We start from the raw sequence: 26,463 nt of genomic DNA, 5'->3' as shown, positions 1-26,463 counted from the left end.
CCCTCTATCATCAGGCTCTCACATAGCTTTACAAGACTCATCATTCTCTTTTGCATAGCCAAGCTAACAAGCTACCTATTCTATGAATCTGACATTCCATTTCCAGCCTCTATGACTCTGCATACACCGTCTTCCCCTGCCCTGAATGTGCTGCTTTCTTCCCCTTCTCTGGATCCTGGCATCTCCTATGTGAAGCCTTTCCTGATCACTCCCAGTTATCAGAACTCTTAGTTAACTGTTTCCAAGCTGCATCCTACCAAATGCATTAAGATCCTTAAGATTGAGGATTGATTCTTATTTTTTTTTTTAAATCTGTAATGCCTACCACAGTGCTTTGTACATAACAGGTACTTAAATGTTTGAAGTGTAAAACCAAATAGGAGAGGGAAAGGCAATATATTCAGAAGTGAAAGTGATGTAAAAAATTAACACTACAAAATTTTCTTTTAACGCTGTCGATTTGAAATGATATTCCTGGGAGGGAGAATAATGTATAGTGGAAGTGTAGACTTGGAGAGAGAGTCTTAAGGGGTCAGTCCCCAAATTGGCAGAGTAGGAAACTCAGGCCAGACAGGTATCATACCTGTGGTGTGATAAAGGTGGCACAAGTATTAAATGACAAAGCTGACATTCACTCTTTCCACAGTGCCATGAGCAGGGGGTACCAAGGACACTGTCCCCACAAAACTGCTCTCCTAGACTGAAGGTCCCTAGTGACGTCTAGACAAGTCCAACATCTCTTTACTTTAACTATCCCCTCCCTCTCCTTCACAAGCACTGCTGCAGACCCTGCCACCAGGGCTCTGCTCTGAGTTCTCTGTGACTCAATGTGGTCACTCTCATGGGTGGCTGTCTTCATCTTCACGGCTTCAGCTCTCACTACCAGGCTGCAGAAGCCCCATGCTGCACTGCAAGCACTGATATCTGTTCTACTTCTGTTTCCAACGGAATCTGGAAAGGAAAGGGGACACTCTACTTGTGCAGAGCTGAACTGTGCACTCACCTTCAGCATTTTCAAAGCTGAACTTAATATTATTACCTCCAGTTCTTATTTTAATAAATTATTATATCATCATTCTTTCTTAAGCTAGAAGCTTTGGGATCGACTTAGGTATCTCCCTCTCTTTTACTGCCCCTATTCAATAAATACTGTAAACTCTTACCTCAAAATGTCTCTCCATTCACTTCCTGGCTGCATTCCTCCAAGAGCCTCCTAACCGATTTCCAGTCCTCCCTCAGGACAAGCATGTCTACATATTAAAAAAGCCCCACTCCACACCAAGTCTTTCTGCAGCAGAGTTTACCCTGACTGCCTCAAGTCATGTCTAGTCTCCAAGGCTCTCCTTAACCTGCCTCGACCATCCATTCCCTACTTTCCAAATCCAACCTCTCAGTCTCCTGCAGACTTTTTGCTTACTGCCCACAATATATACTTTAGATGGGTATATTCAAGTTTTCTTTCAAAGCCTTCCCTTTCTAGGTCAATGAAAGCCAATGACATTCTCAAGAGAATTTAATTTTCATAGATCATTTAGTCCTTCTACTGTCACGGCTACTCATGAATTATTCCTTCTGTGTATGTCTGGTGTCCTAGCTTTTCAACTGAACTCTCAGTTAAACCTTATGCTTTTTTCGTGCCACCTGCAGAACCCAGTGATGTTGGGCTCACACTGAATGACTCACAAACACGCAGCTGTACAAGGGCAATGTTCTGAATAGCTAGCACCTCGAGGCTGCACCAAAGTAACCAACGAGCTTGTTCTTGCTAGGGCAAAGAGAATTCCACTTTTAAACTTCCTCTCTGATACAGTGAGTTCACACAGGTGAATGCTTCCACAAGTGCTTACTGAGTTCCAGCCAGATACAAAGAGCAAGAAACAGCCTGCCCACGAGTAACTTACACTCACCTAGGGTGGGCAAAACATGCACACAAATAAACCTGTTATGAAGGAGAGTGTGACAAACACGTAAACTAGATGGACATAAACATACATATACATCTCCAGGAACAGAAGGAGAGAGAGTCAGACGCACACATGTAAAAAGCCAAGTGCTGTGAGATTCCAGAGGAGTGAGATGTTACTTAGGATAAGAGAATTAAGGCAGTCTTCTCAGAAGAGGGGACTTGGAGCTAGGCCTTGAGGTTAATAACTTAAAAAAAGAAATTTTATGTACAAAGAGCTTAAAAATCTTAATTTGTGCTAAAAAGTTATTTATTACCAACTTAACTTTAAATAAAACCAATTAAAATTACATTTAAGTAAACTCTGCTTAATGACTTTTACATACAAATATCTATACAAATCAGATATTCCCCCGCATTTTCCCTGTCTTTGTTTCTTTTCCTATTACATGCAGTCGATGGGAATACCAACCTCATTCTGCTTTCTTCACTCTGCACTAATACATCCAAGTCTTTTCATATGTCTGTATCACTCCTATCTGTTGTTAATTCCACTATAGTACTATGCTACACTGATACACCAGGTTGCTCATTCCTCAATACCTGGGATTTAGGTCACTAAATGCTAGCTTTCTGTAATTAGTCATGTTTCCATGAATACATGTAAAAAGACAGCTTTTTTCCTTTCTGAAAATGTTTTTACAGGATCACTGGATAGGAAATTCAGAAGCTAGAAGGAACCTTAGAGGTTAGTCACCTGAGGCCCAGAGATTTTAAGTGACTTGCCCAAGGTCACATGTGCAGTCAGGATTCAAATTCAATTCCTGTAATCCCAAATTCAGCATTCTTTCCACTATAATGCCTCCCCCAAATCTAGTATTATTGGGCCAAAGAACATAACTTTCTAAAGCTTACAAACTTCATCAATTCCCAATATATAATTATGGCTGAAGCATCTTAATATATTTTTTAATATTAAATAAATGACTTCTTTTGAAGGAAAAGGTATCTTTTCATTTTAAACAGCTTGCTTGAAAAATTCTTATATGAAAACAAGCGATTCTTTCAACTTTAAACCTGTAATATTCATTACAATACTTCTGCAACAAAAAGTTAACTATTACTTCCTTTGCAACATCAATATGTCATAAAGATATTGTGGTAAATTTTTTCTTGACAAAAACTATCTCTTGATAAACACCAAAATTCACAACAGAAAGCCTGATGATAAAGGAGGGAAACTTTGTTTTAGAACAATGCTGCTGCTCTCTGAAAGAAAAATACATATAGACGACATAAGAAAATAAGGAATTTCTTTTAAACATTCACCAAAAAAAAAAAATTAAGTAAACACTAGATTTCATGATCAAAATAATTACCTTCATTGTTGCACGTTCATTTTCATCTTCCTCCATCCACAAGTCTTGTTCATAGTAATATAAGCCATCATTGATGACTTTAGCAAGTTCTGATGTAATTTTTGCACGGGACACATGGTTGCCTGTGCGATCTCCTCCAGGATGTTTTCTCATATAAGGCGGCGTCTGTGTCACAATCAAGATCTTGTTTAAGTCCTGGTCATCGATCTCATAATCTGAATCGTTATCCGACCAATCGGTGAATGTGTTTTTCCGTCCCTCTATTTGTTCCATTTCTTCATCAAACAGGAAGTCCAGCTCCTCCTGCTCTTGCTGCTCTGAAGGCTGCGGGGGCTGACTGGAGGCTTCTTCAGGCGTGGCCAGCGACTCCTGAAGAAACATTTAAAAATATCCACAACAACTGACCTGTAGCTTAGCTCTTTAAAGTTAGACTAGTAGCACTACAAGGAAATACAATCAATTTGTCCCTGTCATGTCATTCCCCAACAACTGATCAGATGAAGGAATATTCCTCTGCCCCAGCAAATGCCAAGTGGCTACAAAAAGGCTGCTTTCAGACTTCACAGACATCTCTCTCTGACACACAGACAGGATTTCAGGTGCAGAATTACTTCGGGGATCACCTAATCAAACCCCCTCATCTTAGAGATGAGGAACCTGGGGTTTTCTAAAGAGCCAGACTAATTTTCCCACTATCACCCAGAGAATGCATGCAGATCATTTCCCATTTAAAGCTGGTCTTCCAACCTCAAACCCGCCAGTGGAAGAGCACTCAAGGCTGCCTCTGAGACAGGTTAGAGAGTACCTAGTGGGGGATGGGAGGAGATGGGAGGAGATGGGAGGAGAGGGAGAAGAAGAAGGTCTTGGCTTCACTGGTACGGGACAGAGCTCCAGCGACCAATACATATCAACTATTCTGAAACATACAGAACATTAAAGGGTTGCTAAGGTGCCTGTGGGCTAAAGGCTCGCCCTGGGTCACAAAGCCAGGATGCGTCAGAACTGGAACTTAAACCAAAACCTGGGCAGCATCCTAACGCCGCTAAGTGAATCACTCTATCAACCTGCATTAATTAAGTGCACACTTAATTAATGGGGAGCATACACTCCATCAAGAAAAATGAGTCCGTGTGCTATATGAGGACGCACAAAACATGAAGGCCACAAAAAACGTACTGCGCTTCAGGCACCGTGCTCACCACCGGCCAACAAAGACAAAATAAAGCAGTCCCTATTACAGTCTACTGGCAGGGAACAACGTGACCACAGCAAAGGAAACACAAAAAGGCACATGATTTCTAGACAAGGGCACTACACCTCTGAGCTACGAGGTCATGAATCCCATGAGGTGGAAGGGAAAAAGCAGTCACACAGACATGAAGCAGTAAACAAACAGAAAAGGAAAAAGGCACTGCAAAGGCAGGCTGCAGCCGCTCCCACCACTGAGCAGCAGAATCCTTGCGGCAGCCACCACACAAAGCTGAATTCCACCACTGACTCAGTCTGTGTAACTGCCTGAATAAAATCAGAGAACTATTTGGGTTCAAAGTGCAGAACATTCATCCACCAACACCCACATCTACTGGGAGCATCAAAGAAAAACTATCTAGTAAGTTGGATGCCATAAAAGAGTGCCATGGTTTGAAATTAAGTCAATTCAATGTCTTGTTTACCACAAATTCCCTTAAAACATTTCCACCTAAGTTATGTTTGAAGAACACTTCAAAATCACTTTTACTGAACCCTACTGTCCCTCCAAAATGATGGACCGTCATTAAGGTCCATTATGGCACAGAAGCTACATGCCACATAGTTATGTCTAACACTATGCACATGGGCCATGGAGGCCTGGATATTTAGACAGAGAAAACAAGTCATTTATAAGTTTATTTTATCTCATTTTCATCTTAAAGGCTAAAAGATTGTTGCTATTCAATGGTGTCTGACTCTTCATGAGCCCATTTGGGGTTTTCTTGGCAAAGACAGTGGAGGAGGACCACTTCCTTCTCCAGCTCATTTTACAGATGAGGAAACTGAGGCAAACAGAGTCACATGACTTGCCCAGGGTCACACAGCTAATAAGTGTCTGAGACCAGATTTGAATTCAGGTCTTCCTGACTCCAGTCCTGCAGCTCTATCCATTATACCACCTAGCTTGCCTAAAAGATAGGTACACGAGATTATTTATTCACCCAATTTTTCCCCATGGATAAAATCTCAACCTAGTAGCAATATATTCTGCCTAGTGTTCACTGTAACTGTTTTTTTTTAATCCATTTACCTCTAATCCATTTACTTCCACACTAAATGCCCACCTTAAAACAGAATGCTAACTTAAGAAGTAAAGATAAAGAGGCTGCCAACATGGCCACTTTTGGGGTCAGGAGTTCTTAACCTGGGGTCTGTTAACTTTGATGCATTCTAGTAACTATGTCAATGTAAATGATTTCCCTGGCATTCCACTCTCTTTGATTTCATGCATTTATCACCAGACTGACACAGGTGAAGAGTGGTGATGAACCCTTCTGTTCAGCTCAGGTCTTTCCCAGCCCAACCCCTAAGTCCTAAGCCTTCCCAGCTCAGGCTTTTTCTCCTCAGTGTCTCCCCATGTCCAGCAGAACCGTGTGCCATACACCAGTTCTCCTGCTCATACTTCAGCTCCCTCCTGATCTACTTTATGTCCATGCAAGGAGAACCCAAGAGGGAATTCCTTTAGATTCCTAAGTCACACTCGAAGGAGGGCTTTCTGCAGACAGATCACTGTTTGGTCATTACTGTATCAGTTTACTCAACTGGAATGTATGCAAACAGTGCTGGACCTCGTGTGGGAAGCATTAGGCTAAACCCTGCCCCTGCCAAGCTTGCCAGAAGGTCCTCCTTGAACACAAGGGCTAGGGCTACTTCTCTGATCCTAATAAGGTAAAGTCCAGCTGCAAGGAAAATGCTTAAAGCTGAGATTTTCAAAAAGTTTTATTCTAGTAGGATAGAAAATGGATTTTCTTCCTGAAAAGGTTGTCCATTTCTGCACCTGTCAAAGGAAGGAGCCTCAATACAGTCTAACGGGGGCTGAAGGAGTTGCCTAAGGAAGCACGCAGGAAGCTGGTGCGCACAGCCAGCAGAAGGGCTCCGGTCACAAGGACTCTCTAAGGTTCATTCCTGGTTCCCACATTATAATTTAATTTCCTCCTTGCTGTTAATTATCAAGCTCTACTCCGAGTCTTGCTTATGAGGGTCAGAAACAAACTTGCAAGTCACTGTCAAAAATCTTTCTACAACTTTTTAAATCATTCCTATTATCAGCAGCATGAAGGCCAAAGGCCTACAGCTCTGACAACTGTCAAGTCAGTGCATCTCTATCCCTCAGTTTCTTCACCTGTTAAACGGAGAGAATTTTTATACTCTACAGGGCTGCTGTGAGCAAAGCATTTGGGAAATCTAAGCTCACAGGGTCTTACATAGAGGCCTTGAAGGGGCCTCAGACACTGACCATCTTTACTTTATAGACAAGATGGCAGGTAGGAGGCAAACAGAGGGTTCTTACTCAGACACCTTAAATTCAGGTCTTGTTTCTACCCGATGCCGTCACATTACATAATCATTCCTGACCCATTCACTTCCCCTGCTCCCACACACTTGCTCATCTCACCTCGCTGCTGTCCTGACAGTGCCACGTCCACGTCCACATCCACATCCACACTGCTTCCCGGCCTCCAATTCTATCCCCCTCCTCTTCCACTTACCTAAACTTTGCTCATCCAGCAAAGCTCTCTGTTCCAGACACAACTTTCCACGAAGCCTCTTCTAATATCTATAGTTCATGCTTTTTCTTAACTCCTAATTTCATTATAATCAGCATGACTTAACATTTAATTTTAAATTTTTTTGTCTTCCCAATTATACTGCAAATTCCTTTTAAGGAAGGGACACTTCCTAAAATTCTTTTGGGTCTCCCACAATGTGTATGTAGCACAATGCTAGCATGGAAAGGAGCTGATAGGGCCCTTGGTTGATTGATAGGGAATACCTATTAAAAAATCTAGCTTCAGAGTCAATCTTATTAAAATCTACCAAGACAAGAGCTTTAAGTGACCTTAAATCTACAGAAAAAAGTAAAATGTTTTGTTCTAACAGAATAAAGAACTAAGTCCAAAGAGTATGATCCAATCCTGTTCCTGGTGAAGACATGGTGGAGCACACTCCCCTCCCCTCCTTTTGGATGGGATTGTCCAATACCTCACTGTCAGACAGGGTCACTGTCCAATGGTTTTCCTTAGCTGTTTTTCTTAATTATAAAGAGAAGCTCACAAAAGACAGCAGAAGAAAGTCCAGCCAAGCAATGCCAGTCTGAAAATTACAAGTAAAATATATTACACACTAAAAGAGAAAAGCAAGCTGGACATGGGATCTCCAGTTTGATGGGCAATGCAGATCCAGGTAGAAATATTCATTTTATTTGGTGCTTGTTAAGTTTGGAATGTTTTTCAAAGCAAAGAGGAGGAGGGAAGAAGTGTTCACAGGGAAGGACAGAATTTTTAGCTAGAAATGATTCAAATCCTTTTTTTTAATGCATCAATAAGTCTCATTTTTATTTATGTTTGCCTACTGCACAGACCACCACCCACTGGAATTTTCCTGAGAACATGAAGTCTTCACCTGAAAAACAAGAAAAAATTAAAAACCCTTTTCTTTGCTACAGAAAACTGGAAGCTAAACCCAAAGGCTCATGTGGAGCCAAGAGGCTGTCCAGGATAATGACTGTCAGAATACCCAGCAGCCTTAACTGATCCTGTCACTAGGCCATGGTGGGGCAGTCTCCAAAGCGGGGCCCAGAACGGAAACGGCAATCTTCTTCTTTATAGCGTTGTGACCTTCCCCAGTCTCTGCGATGCAGGCGGCCACCGGCCCCTCCCAAAAGCCCGCTCGTCAGATGGTGGCCAGCCTTCACAATATCTGAGAGTGGTGGGGCCAACTGCAGACCTCACTGTACTAAAGTGTACTGGAACTCTGGTGCGCCTGCCTCACTGAGGAGTATGTGCTGAAGACATCTAAGGGTGAACCACACAAACTCAGAAAATGGACAAGTGTCTTAAAAAGATTCCTACCAAGAAACCGCAGACTGAAAATGACACTAATGATTCCACCACAAATGGAATGGCTAGAAGGTGGCGCAGTGAATAGCGCACCAGCCCTGGAGTCAGGAGGACCTGAGCGCAAATCCGGCCTCAGACACTTAACACTGACTAGCCATGTGATCTTGGGCAAGTCACTTAACCCCAATTGCCCTGCCCTCCCCCTTCCAAAAAAAGGGGGGCAAAAACAAATAGACAGATAGATAGATAGATAGATAAATGTTCTACCACAAGCAAACAAAAAAAATGGCAGAGCTAACACTTCCATTTCTAAGAAAGGCTGTCTTCTGCCATATTATATGGTTTAAAAAACCCACAAAAATACAACACCTTCTGATAAATTTGGAAGAAGTAATTCTATTTTGCTCACAACAATCCTATGAGTAGGTGGTATAAATGTATTATTCCCATTTGATTGATGAGGAAACAAAGGTCCAGCATGGCATACCTAGGAAGTGGAGTTCTACCTTCTGGGAAACAGGTATTAAGCCATCTACCTCAATGCGATGAGATGCAAATGAAATAATATTTGGAAAGCTCTTCTTTATCATCATTGACAATTTAGCCAGATTCCAAATAAAAAGAAATGAAAAATGGGCAGCAGGACTGAATCATCACAGGCCAAAATGGATTTTCCCCACATTCCCATGCTGTCTATATCTCCTTTCTCATGTTATTTTTTTTAGATATTAAGAGCCATTAAAAGTAAGTCCCTACCACTTCTAGGGCTGTATCCCAAAGAGATCATAAAAATGGGAAAAGAACCACCATGTACAAAAATATTTATAGCAGCTCTCTCTGTGGCGGCCAAGAACTGGAAACTGAGGGGATGTCCCTCAACTGGAGAATGGCTGAACAAGTTGTGGTAAGTGAATGTAACGGAATACTGTTGTGATATAAGAAATGATGAACAGGCGGACTTCAGAAAAATCTGGAAAGACTTACATAAACTGACGCTGAGTGAAGTCAGCAGAACCAGGAGAACATTGTACACAGTAACAGACACATTGCGTGATGACTTTGATAGATTTAGCCTTTCTAAGCAATGCAAGGACCTAAAACAATTTCAAAAGACTCATGACTGAAAATGCCATCCACACCCAGAGAAAGAACAATGGAGTCTGAATACAGAGCCAAGGAGACTATTTTCTTTTTTTGTTTTAGTTTTTTTCTGTCTCATGGTTTCTCCCACTCATTCTAATGCTTCTATACAACATGACTAATGTGAAGATATGTTTAATAGGAATGTATATGTAAAGACTGTATCATAGTGCAAGAAGTCTTGGAGAGGGGGAAGGAAGGAAGGGGAGAAAATGTAAAACTTATGGGAAGTGAATGTTGAGAACTGAAAGTAAACTTTATTTTTAAATTAAAAAGTTTATCAAACTAAAATTTAAAGAATTTCAATATTAAATATTTCCCAAAAACAGGAAAAGTTATACTAACAATCTTTCTATTTTATATAAGCAGACAGATAATATATGATATAATCTCAGAGAAAGAGAGAAGAATCAGAAAAAGAATCATATAGCACCAATATGCTTAAAGCATGGGTGCTTAACCTATGAACTTAGACTGGAAAACATAACTACAATTTCACTAACTCTTTGCTAAAAATTATTGCCTTAAATTATTTATAAACATTATACCGAAAAAGGAGTCCAAGGGTGATGCTAGACTGAGAAAAGGGTTCTTGACATACAAAAATGATAAGAATTTCTAACCCAATGAATATCAACATTAAAAAATCAAATAAAAAATTGCAACGAGGCTATGACCTCACATCAAAAGAGACCCATATGGACACAATTTTTATACCAGATTGATTGTTTTAGCAAAATCTAGAAATGAAATATCTATTAACTGGAGCTGAAAAAAAATTAAGTCCCAAAATATGTGGCCCTCAAGATGAGTGTTTTGAATCACTGTGTCATAGTGTTAATGCAACATTTTACAAAATAAGAAGAATTAGTTAAAATGAAAATAAGAAAAAGAACTAAAATAAGAATTCAGTGAAAATGATGAAAGCAAAACTACTCACAAAAAAGTTAATAATAAGTTTTCATATTTAATATTTTAGTGAGAGGAAGAGTATTTTATACTATTATTTAAAAAATTCTAAATGCCAATTTCATCTCCATATCCTTTGAATATCTATTTTTGAGCATATTTTACAACTTAGAGTAGTACTACAAATACATGAATATTGGGAGGATGTGCTTATCCAGTTAGACTGGCAGGGGTACAATATGACCTGTGGGCCCCCCACAATATGAACCAGATACAAGGACCCATTTAGGGGGTCTAACATTTTTCTTTTCTTTTTGCTTTTTGGAGGGGGAAGGGCAGGGCAATTGGGGTGAGGTGACTTGCCCAAGGTCACATGGCTAGTAAGTGTTAGACGTCTGAGGTCACATTTGAACTCAGGTCCTCCTGATTCCAGGACTGGTGTTCTATTCACTGTGCCACCTAGCCACCCCACTAACATTTAATATATAGCTTGGCAGTGGCACTCAAGGAGTCACAAAGATTATCCTAATGAAAGAAGAAGACAAGTGTGGTCCTCTCTTGTCTCTCCTTTTTAGTGAACGAGGACATTTCATTGTGGGTGTACCTGATTAAGTAGATTTATAGATGATGTCTAATGGACAAGTGGCTTTAGAAAAATCCTATAAAGAAGCATGAAGAAAATACTGATGATCTGAGCAAAGAGAGATAATCTGAGAAAAAAGATAATACTTTTAACTGTGAAAGAGTTCTTCATTCATATTACAAGGAAGAAGCAATCACCACCTAATTATATCTGACAAGAAATCCAAAAAAATATATAAATTCACTAGGCTATTTGAAAAATGTATCTATATCCAACTTTTGTTAATGATAAATTTTACCCTAAGTGTATATAGTAGTTTTATATTAGTTAATGATGGCATAAAACCATCATAATAAGACATTTAAAAATCAAATTTTGTGCCAAAAATATGTATGTCAGCTATAGAAACTCTCATATGTACACTTAAAATTTTCTAATTTGTTTAAAAATCTTCCCAACAGAGAGGAGAAAGGGAGAGATAGAATAGGGTAAATTATTTCACTAAGAGAGGCAAGAATGGGGCGGCTAGGTGGCACGGTGAATAGAGGACCGACCCTGGAATCAGGAGTACCTGAGTTAAAATCTGGCCTCAGACACTAACACAAAACTAGCCATGTGACCTTGGGCAAGTCACTTAACCCGAATTGCCCTGTCCTCCAAAAGCCAAAAAAAAAGAATAAAAGAGGCAAGAAAAAGCTACCGTGTTTCCCCGATAATAAGACCTATCCCGAAAATAAGCCCTCCCCTTACTATGTAAGATTCTTCTAAAATAAGCCCTCCCCCGAAAATAAGCCCTATTGAGATTGCTACTGTAGTGAAGGTGATCCCCTGCGCTACACGCTACATTACGGTACCCTCTGTATGCACCATCCCTCCCCCCGTGAAACGCACGCCGCGCTCCGAGCTGCATCCAATCAGAGCTGCAGCAGTGAGCGCGTCATCCTGTTCTTCCCCAGTGATTTGCTTGCTGGTGCCATTGAGAGCAGTGCTGCGGAGGAGAGCTGAGGCAGGACAACATAAGCCCTCCCCTGAAAATAAGCCCTCTGGTGTTTTTCTTTCCAAAAAAAATAATAAGACAGTGTCTTATTATCAGGGAAACACGGTACTTGTAATGGAGGGGAAGAGCAGGGAGATGAGGGACAGTGAGTCAGCATTACTCTCACTGGATTTGGCTTAGGGAAGGAATGGCATGCACACTCAGAGAAAACAGAATAAATGGGGGGGGGACAAGATGGAGGGAAATTAGTCTTTCACAACATGACTACTATGGAAATATTCTGCACAACTACACATGTATAACCTATATTGAATTGTTTGCCTTCTCAGTGGGGATGGGTGAGGAGGGAAGGGAGAGAATCTGGAACTGAAAGTTTTAAAAATAAATGTCAAAAATATTGTTACACACAAGTGGGAACTAAGATACACAGGCAATGAGGTATAGAAATCCATCTTGCCCTACAAGAAAGTAAGGGGTGGGGCGGCTAGGTGGCACAGTGAATAGAGCACCAGCCCTGGAGTCAGGAGGACCTGAGTTCAAATCTGGCCTCAGACACTTTAACACAAAAACTAGCCGTGTGACCTTAGGCAAGTCACTTAACCCCAACTGCCCTCCAGAAACAAAAAACAAAACAAAACAAAGATTCTTATCCTTTCCCCAATTGCCCTCCAAAAAGGCAAAAAAGAAAAAAAAAAGTAAGGGGGAAGGGTAGGGATGGGGGGAAAATATGAGAGGGGCATACCGGAGGAAACAGTAATCAGTATGCTTACCATCTTCGTGTGGGGGGTAGGGGAGAGAGGGAGAAAGATGGGGAAGAAAATTTGGAACTCAAAATCTTGTGGAAATGAATGCTGAAAACTAAAAATAAATAAATTCTGAAAAAAAATTCTTCCAACAAAGTGTTTCTATAGGTTTTTAATCTGCTTGTTAAAAACACAGATGGCACAGAAAACTGAGTATCATGATTTAGTGAGTGCACCCAATGATGCCCTTCTTCCCTTTGGATATACATGCCTTTGTGAGATGTTTTTTTCAGCTACAACAGCTATTAAAAATAAAGCATGAAAACAAACTAAACTTAGACTCACAATCTGCAAGTCTGCAGCAAATTTTTCAAAAATAATGAAGCATATTCAATAACTTCTCACTAATAGCTGCTACTGATATTTTTTGTAAAAGTGAAGGTTCTTGATATAAAGTTCAAATTATTTTTGAAAATTTCTTATTTTTATCCTTTTCAATTTTATGTGGCATTTATAATGCAACATAGCAACACCAGTAGCACGTGTATGACATAAACATATGCATTTAATTTTAAGTACATGCAACTCCTATACATATATATATACATCCATCCATCCATCCACCACTATGTGGTGCTCAGAACTGTTCTATTCATGAGGTACAGGATCTCTAAGAGGCAGCTAGGGGGCACTGCATTGGATAGAGCATAGGGCCTGGAGTCAGGAAGACCCCTCATCCTGAGTTCAAATCCAAACTCAGACACTTACTAGGATGCCCTGGGCAAGTCACTTAAACCTCTGCTGGCCTTAATCCACTGCAGAAGGAAATGGCAAACCACTCTTGTATCTTTGCCGAGAACAGCATGGTCCAAAGAGTCATGAAGAATAAGACACGACTGAGTTACAACAATGGGATGGCCAAAGTGTGCTGCTCACTGTCCCTGCATGTCCCTAAAACGAGCCCGCACCCTCTGTGCTCCACAAGTCCCAGCCCAAAGCGCAGTCTGGTACAAAAGGAAAGACATCAGCCTGAGAAACAAGGGATACGATATGGGCTTGAGCGTGCACATTCCTGCAGTAGAAATGTGGGCAAGTCAGCACCCTTCAGCCTCGGGCCTTCATCTATTAAAGCGGGATCAAAATGTCTAACTTTATTGTGGTTATAAGCAAAGTACTCACAAGCCCTAAAGCCTCTAAAAAGAGATTATTTACTGGTAGGAGTTTAGGGATGAGCAGGAGTAATACATTTTTATTTATGACAAAGCTTTCATTAAAAAGGTACTTTCTAAAAAACACTTTACAGCAGCTCCAAGGGAGGAATATAATCATAAATCAGTGTGATGGAAAAGCAAAAGCCATCAATAACTTTTTAAAGACAAAGCCCGTATTCTAATTCCTCCTCAGACACACATCGGCTGTGTAACCGGGAACAAGTAACACAAGCTCTCTGAGTCAGGCTTCTCATCTGGGAAATGCCGGGGGCCTGGAGACAGCGGGCTCTAAGATCCCGTCCCACCCCTAACTCGAGGCCTTCTATCCCATACCCTGTGAGACAGAGCCAGTGTCGGATCCTCTTGCTTGTTCTTCTTTCTCACCAGTGTTTCTTTGGCGACTGGAGGGGTTAAAATGACTCATGTACAGGCAAAAGGAAGCGCTTTTTTAATAAAAAATTTAAACTTCATTTAAAGGCACTGTTGTTTCCTGGCTGTGGGTACATGGATTGAGGTCCTGACAAGGCAGGCCCACAGAAGAGGGAGCAGTTAAGCCAGAGGCTATGAGTGCACAGCGGGAGAGAAGGAATATGGAGGAAGGAGGCCATGGGACAGGACCAAGGCAGAAGGGCCGATCTGAAGATAGTCCAGACTACCTTCCATTTCTCGGGCCTCCTTTACAAGCAATCGCCTTCTCAGAACATGAAGGAAAGACTGCTGGAAGGACCCGAGATTCTTTTTAGTTGAGGCTAAGTTAGAACTGATTAAACACTTCCAACAATTAAAGCTATCCAAAGCGTCGGGGGTGCCTCTCCAGGCAAAGCTCCCTAGATGACCACTTGTCATATTTGTTTGGGAAGGACTCATAGGTGTTGAGCTGTGCTGAGGGCAGGACCGTGGGCTCCAGGGCCTCCACTTAAGCAAGGGGCTCAGCACGGCCCTCTCCCCATTCCCCACCAGCTAGGCTGCTTTGGGACTTCTCTCAAAGTCTCTATCATATCCCGGGCCAGGTATCTTCACCTCCTCAATCCCCTTCCTCCTCTACCCTACCCAGACTTTTCAGCTTCGTGGACCGTCTTGCCCTCCCTCCATATAAGTGTAAGGGACTATTTTTGAGGACAAGGGCTAATTTTTTTTACTTGTATCCGGGCACATAATCCATCTTTACTGATTAAATAGATAGCTTCTGGTCTCCTGTGTGTAAGACCAGCCTGGAGCATGCTTCTGCCACTTCACTGTCTGTGATGCCCTTGGGAGAGTCACTTTCTCTTCGGGCAGCATACAATGAGAGAGCAGGAGCCTGCCAGCTTCAAATCTGTGATCCTATAAACTTGAGATTTGGTGATTCTATGTACAGGTATAAGTGACATTAAATCCTCTTTAGGAGAAAATATTTTGTTCTTCAAAAATTTCCAAGTACAGGCTGATAAGGGGAAAGATATCTCTGGGAAGGGTTTGACATCCAAAGTATACTGGACATCAGAAGCCCTTGCAAATGGTCCACTGTCAAAGGTCAAGAACCAGTAGTTCTCAAAGAAACTACAAACAACTAATAACCCTATGAAAGCTCATTCCAAAGCACTAAGAGAGACGCTCCTCTAAACACTGGAAGGTTTCACCCTACACCCAGTAAATTGGGCAAGAAGACCAACTTCGAGGAGCCTATGCTGAAGAGAGGTACAGTAATACAATGAAGCAACTGGCAGATGTGTGACTGGTCCAACCATTCTTGAAGAAAGCAATTGAGAACTGTTACAGAAAGAGACTAAAGGGTCTGGACATGGGTATGGACATGATACCCATCCTCTGAGACATCACCTTGCCAAGGAGACAAAGCAAAGAAGTTTGCATACGTATAACCAAAGCATCTGGGGCAGAAGTGTTTGGAGCACCACAGAACTGGAAAGAAGAGTCCACCAACTGTGGAATGACTAAATGTGGTAAATGACTGCCACGCGCTATTTGTACATGCTAAAATGATGACTACAATGAAAACAGAGAAGAACCAAGGAAACCACATCTACAGTGACCACAACAAAACAACTGAAAGTAAACGCTGTGTAATGACAATGGCCAGATTCAGTCCCAATGAAGACAATTAAGCAGGCCCCATTTCTTTGCAGGAGCTTGAAGTGAGGCAGTCTGAGTGCAATGCTAGACTGAGCCAAGCTACTACTCATCCGTGTTGAAGGGCTGCTTTCTACTCTTGTTTTTTTATTCCTTGTTATAAGGGATGGCTCTCTAGGAAGGAAAGGGGAAACCTTGGGAAACGTGAGTGATGTAAAAACAAAACATCAATAAACTTCTTAAAAGGGACCAAAGAGAAGTAGATAAGGTACTAGGTGGGGGGCAGCTAGGTGGAGCAGTGAATAGAGCACTGGCCCTGGAGTCAGGAGGACCTGATTTCAAATCCAGCCTCAGACACTTGACACTTACTAGCCGTGTGACTTTGGGCAAGTCACCTAACCCCAATGCCCTGCCTTCCCCACTCCAAAAAGAAAAAAAAAAGATAAGGTACTAGGTGGGAAAGAAAGTCTGTGAAGAAACAGAAAATAGCTGAGGAAACTATCCAGATTCTTATAAACCTAGGTGCCTCTTAGGCTTGATGAAGCACTCATTCTCAAAAGAAATGCAAATGCACCTTCCAAAATAAAATGCATAGATTTGAGACTATCATTGATCCCCTGTTATCATAGACAACCATTTATTGTTTTTAAATTTTATTTCTTTTTCTTTACACAAAGTTTAAGAAGATGAACATGACTCATGCATGAGAACTCTGGCAACCATTGGGCCTTCCTTCAAAATAGTTTTAAATAGAAAAACTAATATTAAATATTAAAAACCTATGCAGAGGAATTCCTGCCAAAACCACAAAACAGGGGACTTCTGGTACCATTCTGCTTTAAAGGATCATGGTGAAGAGAAGATGAAAAGACACAAGTATTAGCTGGGATAAGCCAAGGCATGAAGTTTTCCTGTTTTAAAATAAATATTTCATAACTGTAGCACCAGCAATGAAAACCTTTCATAATTATACCAAAAGTAAACCCTTGGCACAAGTTTCTGAAGTAGGACTCTAGGAATGAGGAATCTCCTTGCTCTGCCACAGTGGCTGCTGCACACCTTCTCCCTCTCCTCAAGCCTCCAGGCTCCCACCTACCCCTGCCCTTGTCAACAGGGGGCTCGCCTCCAGCCGGGCTGAGACTGTGCTCCTGCAGTGCTTTATCCCCTCACCACACTCCAAGCCTCTGAAGACATTAGGCACGCTTCTCCTCTGTCAAGGTCAAACCCTTAGCTTGGGCCCTTGATCCCATCCTCTCCAGTTGGACTTGGGGAGTTTGGGTTCCTTCTGTTAACCTCTCCCTGACTTCAGTCCCCCACATGTCACCCACTATGCCCTCAAGCTTTCATTCTCTTTTTTCCTTCCACTGTCAAATCCTACACCCCCCACCCCCTAAAAAAGCAGTAACTGGAGCACTGGACTCAGAACTGGCAAGAACTGGGTTTAAATCTCATCTATGAAACAGCCGTGTGAGTCTCTTAACCCTTCTCAGCCCCAGTTTCCTCATCTGTAAAACGGGGATAATAATCACACTTATTTCAAAGGGTACTGGGAGGATCACAAGACATCATAATACATGTGAAGCTCCTTGTCAGCCTTAAAGCAGCACATAAATGTTGGTTATTCTAACTATTACACTCACGGCTTCTACTTCTGCTGCTGCTTATTCCTCAACCCCTTATGATCCAGCTTCCAAACTCACCACTCCACGAACACTGATCCCCTCAAAGTTACCAACAACTGTTCAAGGGCAGAGCAGAGCAGAGCAGAAAGCCTTTCCCAGGCCAGACACTGCTCGAGCTCTCCCACAACTGACAAGGTTCCCCACCTCCTCCCCCATCGGACCTCCCTCTGAGTCTTCTTGGCCACTTCATCAATCCCATCTGCTCTTGCTGTGGGCATGTCCCAAAGCTTACACAAGGGCCTCTTCTCTTCCCCAGCTATATACCAGCATGGGGATCGCATCAGGTCCCATGGGTTCAGTTATGCCTAGGCAGGCGTCTGCCCAGTCTACAGATCTGGCCCCTGTCTGGAGCTCCAACCTTGCATCACACTCAACATTTCCAACTGGACATTACCACAGGCATCTCAAACCCATGCTCCTAACAGAATGCTGTTAGCTTTCCCAAGTCCCTTCCTAACTTGCTTATCTATGCTGCATTTCATTCGTTACCAGACTTGTAAGTGCCTCTTCCTTCTCCTTTATCCTGCCCCCTTTCCCAGTAAGCTGCCAGGTCTTCCTCATTTTACCTCAGCAGGATATCTCAATTCTGTCCCCTTGTCTCACTCACAAGGCCACCTCCCAATTCAGGCTTTTGTCACTCAGACTACTGCAAAACCTCCTCCCTTTCATTCTCTTTCTTCAGCCCACCTTCAAGTCACTATAAATCTAAGTCCTTCTAAAACACAAGCCTGAATACTTCAATCACCTAATATACATGCATATAAGAAGACTGAATGGCTTCCTATTGCCCTGAGGATAAAATACAAAGTGGGAACAGAATTTAGGAGTTAGAAGGAACCTACTTCAATGGCTGTCTAGTCGTTCTCCAAAAGGAATCCTTTCCACAACATATCCAGCCCTGGCTTGAAGACCTGTCATGAGAGAAAACCCATGACGTCCCCAAGACAAACCATTCCACTTTTGGATAGTGCCACCCTTTATAATCAGGCTCCAAGCTGCCTTTCTAAACTTATGTCAACCTATTCCATCACCCTCTCTATATTCTAGTGAAACAGGTATAACTGATCCTCCCCACATTCAGTCTGCCTCAGTAGAGCTTGCTCTCCCTCCTGCAAAGTCCTGCCTTACCTTGGCTTCCTTAAAGGTTCAGTTTACCTATCACCTCTTGATAACAAGCCTTTCATGATGCTATCTTCATCCTCAAACAACTGCACATAGATTTACCTTTTCACATTTTTACCTTACATATTGATACATCATTTTACCTTACATATTTTCACATTACTTCACTTAAGAATGTAAGCTCCTTGAAGACAGGGAACGTATTCTACTGGTCTTGGAATCTACAGTGTCCTGCACACAGCAAGAGTTAGTAAGTGCTTGCAGGCTTCATCATTAATGACTGAAGCTCTGGTCACCTAGTCAGACTTTCCAGATTCCTTAACCCCACCCAGTCTAACAGTCCTTCCACACAAATCAAAGACCTCCTATTCAGATGCACACTCAGCCTTCTCCAAATTCCTTGAGAAGCACAGTTTATTTTGTCTTTGGATACTCGACCCCTAGCGGAGCATAAGGCTTTTAAAGTAGACACAAACCTTGGGGGAATGACTGTGGCTAGTTCCTCATCTCTCATATAAGAGACACTAGATGGTCTCTATGGTTCCTTCTAGGAAGACTCTGAAATAGATTTTATATGTATGCTTTATGTGAAAATTAAGCTCTGTATTAACTGCATTTCCTTGGAATTAGTGAGATAATTAAATATTTGCTATTACAATGCATGATAAAGGACACAATTCACTGTGGTACAAAGAACAGACAGATTCCAGATCTTGGAATCAAGAGTATTTGGGTTTGGGCAGCTAAGTGGCCCAGTGAATGAAGCACCAGCCCAGGAGTCAGGAGGACCTGGCCCAGTGAATGAAGCACCAGCCCAGGAGTCAGGAGGACCTAAGTTCAAATCTGGCCTCAGACACTTAACACTTACTAGCTGGGTGACCTTGGGCAAGTCACTTAACCCCAACTGCCCTGCCTTCCCCCCTCCAAAAAGCAAAAAGAGAGAGAGTACTTGGGTTCCAGGGCCATCACTACTGTAACTGTGAGACCTTGGAGAAACTACTTAATTTCTTAGGGGTTCAGGAAACTCTCATACTATAAATTATCCAACAGCTGCTAATTTGCACTGATAAAGAGAATCTGGTCAACAGGAACTCCCTATACAAACTAAATCAGTTTTAGACAAAAAAAAAAACAGCTATTACTATTTATCAGCTGCATCTTGGATGAGATTTTTTCAAAAGCTCACTGTTGGTCTGAATGCACTGAGTTCAATTTACATATACAACTTTTAAATTTATGAGTAACTGATTACTAAGAGTTAATGGAAAGAATCTCATCAGTATAATTTACAAATGAGTATGGATCATTCAATTCATCTTTAGCAATGAACTCAAATTTCAAGGACAGCAACTAGATGAACTTGCACACCCCTTCACCTCTTCATACAAACACTAGTTTATGTATACAAAATCCTCCATTCCTTCATAAATAAGTGTTATTCCTAATAAAGAGGTCAATGACAAAGCCAGGCTAGACAGTGTTTAAGTATTCATAGAACATATTAATTTTAAGATGGAAATATCAACCACTATTCTCTAACACTGAAAAATCATGAATAATCCTACAACTCTGAGGAAATGGAGATGCCTGGCAAACACAAATAACTCAGCGCTTCTCTAAAATTATGAGGCCAAGGTGCAATGTTTCACAAGATGTGCCAACTGAGATTACCTAACAACCGCTGACTGGTCCTCAATGTACAGCTACTGCAAGGGCCCGCTGCCCCTGAGCTCTTCGAGTCTCAAGTCCAAACACTGCTCAGTTCTGTTACAGGCATTCTTTGCTTAATCTGAATGAAAATCTCCTTCACTCTTCTAAAAAAGCACTTAGGTTATTGTTAAAAACTAACAACTTTTTGTTCACTTCTTTCCCCTTCCAATTTTGAAATCCCTTAAGTTCACTTTGTAATTCCCTTTCCCTCCTGCGAATAACTTTTGTCAGTAGGTTTGGCTACTTGACATCTGTTATGTCTGGTATAGAGAACATCCAAATTGTGAAGCGTAAGAGCAGAACTGGTACTTGGAATACAGCAATCTGGACGATTCTGTTGCCTCATCAAGGATCCCAAGTAAGCTACTCCCATAGGGATAAAAAATTAGCCTGTATCTTTTTTAAGACCTCCAGAGAAAGGGGTTCCACAGTGTGTTTTCATGACACAGTTCAGAGTTTAGCAACAGCTAAAAGAAGTGCTTTCCAAACCTGAATCCCTCCCTCCACCCTTCATCTCCTCAGGCTTTGTTCTCAGCAGACATCAAGCAGCTGGTCTGTCTAATAAATCTAGACACAACTCAGGAGCATGAATGAGTCGTCCTCATTTCCTCTGCTCCAGGATTACTTCCAGTCTCTTTACCCTTTCCTTACAGTCATTAAATATCCTCTGATATCCTTTAATTACTGATAGTTCTTCTGATACTTTCAAAGTATTCTCAAGCCCCATTTTTTAAAGAAACCTTTTAAGACCTGAAATCAAATTAATAAAAATTCATTCTGGTTTTGATAACTCTAACTTAAATGGAAGTTTAAGTCAACTCTTGAACTTTATCAACTTAAATTTCAATTCACTATCCCACATATTTTACTGGCCACTATGTCTACCACATTTTTCCAACTCCTGCTTTATGTTCCACTGACAAATTTAATAAACATTCTCTCTGTCACTTGGGTCACTTAAAAATCACTAAGGCCAAGACCAAGAAATATTTACTTTAAATCTTCCTAGACTGAAAATGGGAATTGGTAACATTTCAGCATGGCCCTTCATTTAACAACTATCTTTGGAAAAAAATAACATTTCCTGGTAATTAAAAGTCAAAATCCTGGGGCAGCTAGGTGGCACAGTGAATAGAGCTCCAGCCCTGGAGTCAGGAAGGCCTGAGTTCAAATCCGGCCTCAGACACTTAACACAAAACTAGACATATGACCTAGGCAAGTCACTTAACCCCAATTGCCCTACCTTTCCCTCTCAAAAAAAAAAATAAAAATCCTAAAGTCAAAATAAGATGAACCTCCTGCTTTCCCTAGGATTATGAGCCTGAAAAACCTATCACAAGAGTCTAGTTAAGTTGGACATAACTTTCATTATAGAATTACAACTAAGGATTTTTTTTTGCTATAATTGTTTAGCTATCTGCTCAGAATTCACATTCTGAGAGGGTGACAAAAAAATAAAATCCTTACTTATTTGCATGCCAAAATTTAAAAGTTCTTAAATTCTTGAATTTTTTTGTATTTTGTATAGTCCTAAATGAAAAATAAAGCGTATCACAGTCAACTTTAAGAGATGCTGAGACTTTGATTAAAACACATACACACAGAGATACACACAACAGTGAAATCATTACATAAATAGGTTCATCCTGACCCTTCCCCTCCTTGGTAAGAAGGTAACCAACCACAATGGCAGAGACCTGGAAACTGAAAGGGTGTACATCACCTGAGGTTTGGCTGAACAAGTATGGTACACAAACGTGACAACATGCTACTGTGCAGTAAGAAATGATGGCGATGGTTCCAGAGACACCTAGAAGACTTAGATAAACTGAGTGACGCAGTACCTGGAGAATACTTTATACCATAAGGACAAAGTCTGATCAGAACAATGCCCAAACACAACTCCAGGACACATGATCAAACAGCCTGCCTTCTCACAGAAGTCACAGACTCATGACTGCAGACTAAGACACTGTGCTGGGGGAAAGAGGGGAGGAAGGAGTGTCACAATGGCAATGTGGGAATCTGTTCTCCTTGACTATACATGTTTATAATAAGAGATTCTGTTTTTCTTGCTCTCCCAACTGAGGGCAAGGGCAGAGGGGGCAGGAGGGAGAAAAAGGGGATCTCTGTTTGAGAAAATAGTAACCTAATTTAATTTTACAAAGTCATCACATATGACTTGTGTGCTCAGTATCACCAGAGAACTATACGAAGTCTTAACTATTCAACTTCCAAGCACAATGAGAAGCACTTTCTCACTTTGCTTTGTAAAAATGTGACAAGAAAATTTCATGGCTTTTCTAAGAGAGAAATACTTGTATACTTGAACAGTACAAATTTTAAGGTTTTTCAGATGACACAATGTGATCTGAGCAATGCAATGCTGCCCATCAAGTTAAAATTTTAGATTGTGGCCTCCAAGATTTACACACATACTTTATATAGTTAAAAAAAAAAGTTTAACATTCTCTTACTCATCCTAAGCCTGCTCTCACGGACACTGTTCCTTATCCGGGAGATGGTAATAGCTTACCTTTAATTTAACTGGGGATGGACGATGCCTCTTTTTTACTTCTATCCAAGGCTCCGAGTCCAGATCAGGCAAACTGGTAGACAACCCTCTAGACATTGTTTGAAGGTTACTTGTTTCAATATTTTTCTTTGGACTCAATGGACTTCCCATTCTTGGAGAACTTGGGGCAGACTCTAAAATTTTAAATTAGTTCTACAGTTAAAACAACTATTCTTACTTTTTCTATTACACATTTTATATTGTCTTTGAACTTGGGGGTTGAAAATGTTACTCCATGTAAGAATGATGATAAATCAATAACCCTAAAGATAATATGTGAACCACTTGCTTCCTCTTTCTACTTCTTACAAGTATACAAGAAGTGTTCTTTAACTGTTAGGTATTAAACCTTAAAGAATGAAGCCTTCATTCAACACAGGAAAGATACAGAAAGGACAGTCAAATGCTTGTGCAGACCTGTGAATGTGCTCCAATCTTGCTTTGGAAGGACCACCACACATTTAGCATTTAACCTCTTTGACAAGCTTGTCAAGAAGTGGGCCACTTACTAAACATCGGGACAGTAGAGAGATGTAGGGACACTTGACCAGGAAAAACTGGACTGAAATTCTAAGATAAGAGGGAACATGAGCTTTCTGTCATTATCCTGGCCCATATTCTAACAGTCCGTGAGAGGTTACTTACCAATCCTCATTATTTTACCATTATGCAAGATGTACACAATCCTATTTTGAATATTTCCCTCAGGCATGAAGGCAAACTAAATAATTTGAGTGAACATTCCATGTATACATCACCTACACAATTCAATATTGTATCAGGCGCTTAAAAAGTGCTTAGCACTAAACGTACTATTATATTAGTTCTTCAATCATGTCAGTTTTTATAATTATAACATACTATCATTTGTGAGGCCTAACAGAATTTCAATTCGCCTAAACCTATACTCATATTTTTTCTGTCTCCCCGGCCAGTTTTTATTTCAAATGATCTTTCCTTTAGAAAGAGGCATTTTCAAAGGGTAAGGTATCTCTGCTGCAATGTGCTTTAGGTTCCTAGGCATGCCCTATGTGAGTTTATAGGACAGGCAACTTCAGTTCTATAGAAGGGTACTGGCAAACACATGCAAGTCATAACAATATTGCGAGTTAAACACCTTTGCTCCAAATAACCACATTTTCCTGAATAAATATTTCACTGAAAATGTTCAAACATACTAGGTTTGGAAAGGTACAATCACCTATTCTGACTGCATCTATTAGTTTAGAAAGGCAAACAATGACATGTGACACTCTAGAAAATTATTTGGGGACGACTAGGTGGCTCAGTGAATAAAAGCACCAGCCCTGGAGTCAGGAGGACCTGAGTTCAAATCCGGCCTCAGACACTTAACACTTACTTGTCGTGTGACCTTGAGCAAGTCACTTAACCGCAACTGCCCTGCCTTCCCCCCTCCAAAAAGCAAAAAAAAAGTTATTAATATATTTTGGAGCAGCTAGGTGGCACAGTGACTAGACCACCGGCCCTGGAGTCAGGAGGACCTGAATTCAAATAAGGCCTCAGACACTTAACACAAAACTAGCTGTGTGACCGTGGACAAGTCACTTAACCCCAAGTACCCTACCTTCCTCCCTCAAAAAAAAAAAAAAGTTAAAAAAAATGATTTAGACCTAAGACCTTGGGCATACTAGGGCTGAAAGGAAAATAGCAGAGGGTAGGAAAGAAACTACCACATACTTCAAAATGAGAAATACGTTTTTATAATGAAAATCCATGGGACTTTACACAGACAAAAATAAAATTGCACAAGCAAATCAATTTAAAAGACAGAATCCCAAGTCATAAAAGACCTAAGAAAATACTAATGGCAGAGATGCTTCTATTTTCTCTATACTCTCTAGCAGGGGGAAAAGTAATAAAGTAATAAAAGTTACAAATCATAATGGAAAAATCTTACAGGAAATAAGGAAGCCCCAATTCTAGTCCCAATTCTACTACTAACTAGTTATAAGCAAGCTTCTTATTCTTCTGGACTTGGTTTCCTCATTTGTAAAACAGGTCACATATCCTATTTGCCAGAGAGGCTTGCTGGATCAAGCAAGTTATGGATATGAAACCACTTTTTAAACCATTAATGCAAATAAATGTAGAAATATAAAACTGAAGGAGGAAAAAAAAAAGATTGTGGGATATAAACTATTCCTTAAATTCTATAAGGGATTTTTTGGATCGTGCCAAATTCAATGTTTTATCAAACAAATATTTTTGGACATTACAGTAACATTTCACAAAATGCAAACACTAAAAATGGATAGATATTTTTTTGTCTGAAAAAGCAATTATAAAACACTTTTTTGAACAAGATCATACTCTGACATAGCAGAAATCTAAATGAAAACTCCTGCAGATTACTGTATTTTTGAAACTTTAAAGTGCAGGCTTCTAATAATACTCTCATCTCAATACCAAGACTGAACAAACTGATGTGTGTCTACTTGCAGAAGATCATGGGAACTCAAAACTGAGAAACATACTCTTGGTTTAACACTAATGTCAGTAAAAACTGGATAATTTAATAACAGATTTTTATTTTAAAACCTTTCAAATTCTAAAATTGGTCAGTATACTTAAAGATATTAGAGTATTTAAAAGGCATAATCATCAAAAATGTCTTAAAAATTTCCTTCCCAGGGGCTTTTTCCCATGGCTCCAATCATAAGAAAAGTAATTCCCAAAGATTTCTTCCCCCTGAAATTAGATATACTTTATTTTTAGAAATTTAATGGTAGGAAACTTACAGACATGTCCATTTAATTCTAGGTAATCTTCTAAATATTGGTAAATTCCTCAAACTGAAAACAAAGCTTCCTTTCAACTGAGAGGAAAAAAAATTAAACCTATGGAGACTGGTTTTTTTTTAAAGTAACTAGTCTCATTACTTCAAAGATTTAATTAGCCCTAATTCAGATAATTCCAGTAAAAATTCCGCTAGTAAGTGCCAAGACATTGTCCTACTCCAGCGAAGGTCTTTCTATCCTTCATTCAGTGTTATCAAAACAGCTGAAATTTCCTAAGTAAATGGGTCCTTCATCCACCAATGCAAATACCAATCCTAGAGAAAAAAACCTCTGAAGTGGTAGCTGCTCACCACCTAGTGATGAGACTGTGGCTGGCTAGGCTGGTCTAATGCCAGACAAACATGGCTATCTGCACTTAAAGTTTTTTCTGTGAGGTAGGTCCTACTAGAACATACTCTCCAAAGAGAGGCATAGCCATTAAAAATCTAGTTTACTTGGGGCGGCCAGGTAGCACAGCGAGTAAGAGAGCTGGCCCCAGAGTCGGGATGACCTGGGGATCGAATCCGGGCTCAGACACTTAGCACCCACCCAGA

At 40.7% G+C, this 26,463-nt stretch overlaps 1 protein-coding gene across 3 annotated transcripts in view; it reads right to left on the bottom strand.

The window, feature by feature from the left end:
- The window catches only part of LARP1B (La ribonucleoprotein 1B), a 97,144-nt gene that overhangs the window by 23,001 nt on the left and 47,680 nt on the right, over nt 1–26,463 (bottom strand). For all 3 annotated transcript variants that reach the window (XM_069091280.1, XM_069091261.1, XM_069091272.1), the window contains exons 10-11: nt 23,073–23,245; nt 3,283–3,651 (exon numbers count right to left, since the gene is read on the bottom strand). In XM_069091280.1, the coding sequence (XP_068947381.1) occupies nt 3,283–3,651; nt 23,073–23,245 (542 nt within the window). The remainder of the gene's footprint in view (nt 1–3,282; nt 3,652–23,072; nt 23,246–26,463) is intronic.

Source organism: Petaurus breviceps, unplaced genomic scaffold (assembly GCF_028583685.1).
Source record: "Petaurus breviceps papuanus isolate PSGF00001 unplaced genomic scaffold, PetGlider_PUasm1.0 126, whole genome shotgun sequence".
NCBI classification, from domain to species: Eukaryota; Metazoa; Chordata; class Mammalia; order Diprotodontia; family Petauridae; genus Petaurus; species Petaurus breviceps.
Note: the sequence above shows the minus strand (reverse complement) of the source record. Positions and strands in the feature narration are given on the sequence as shown.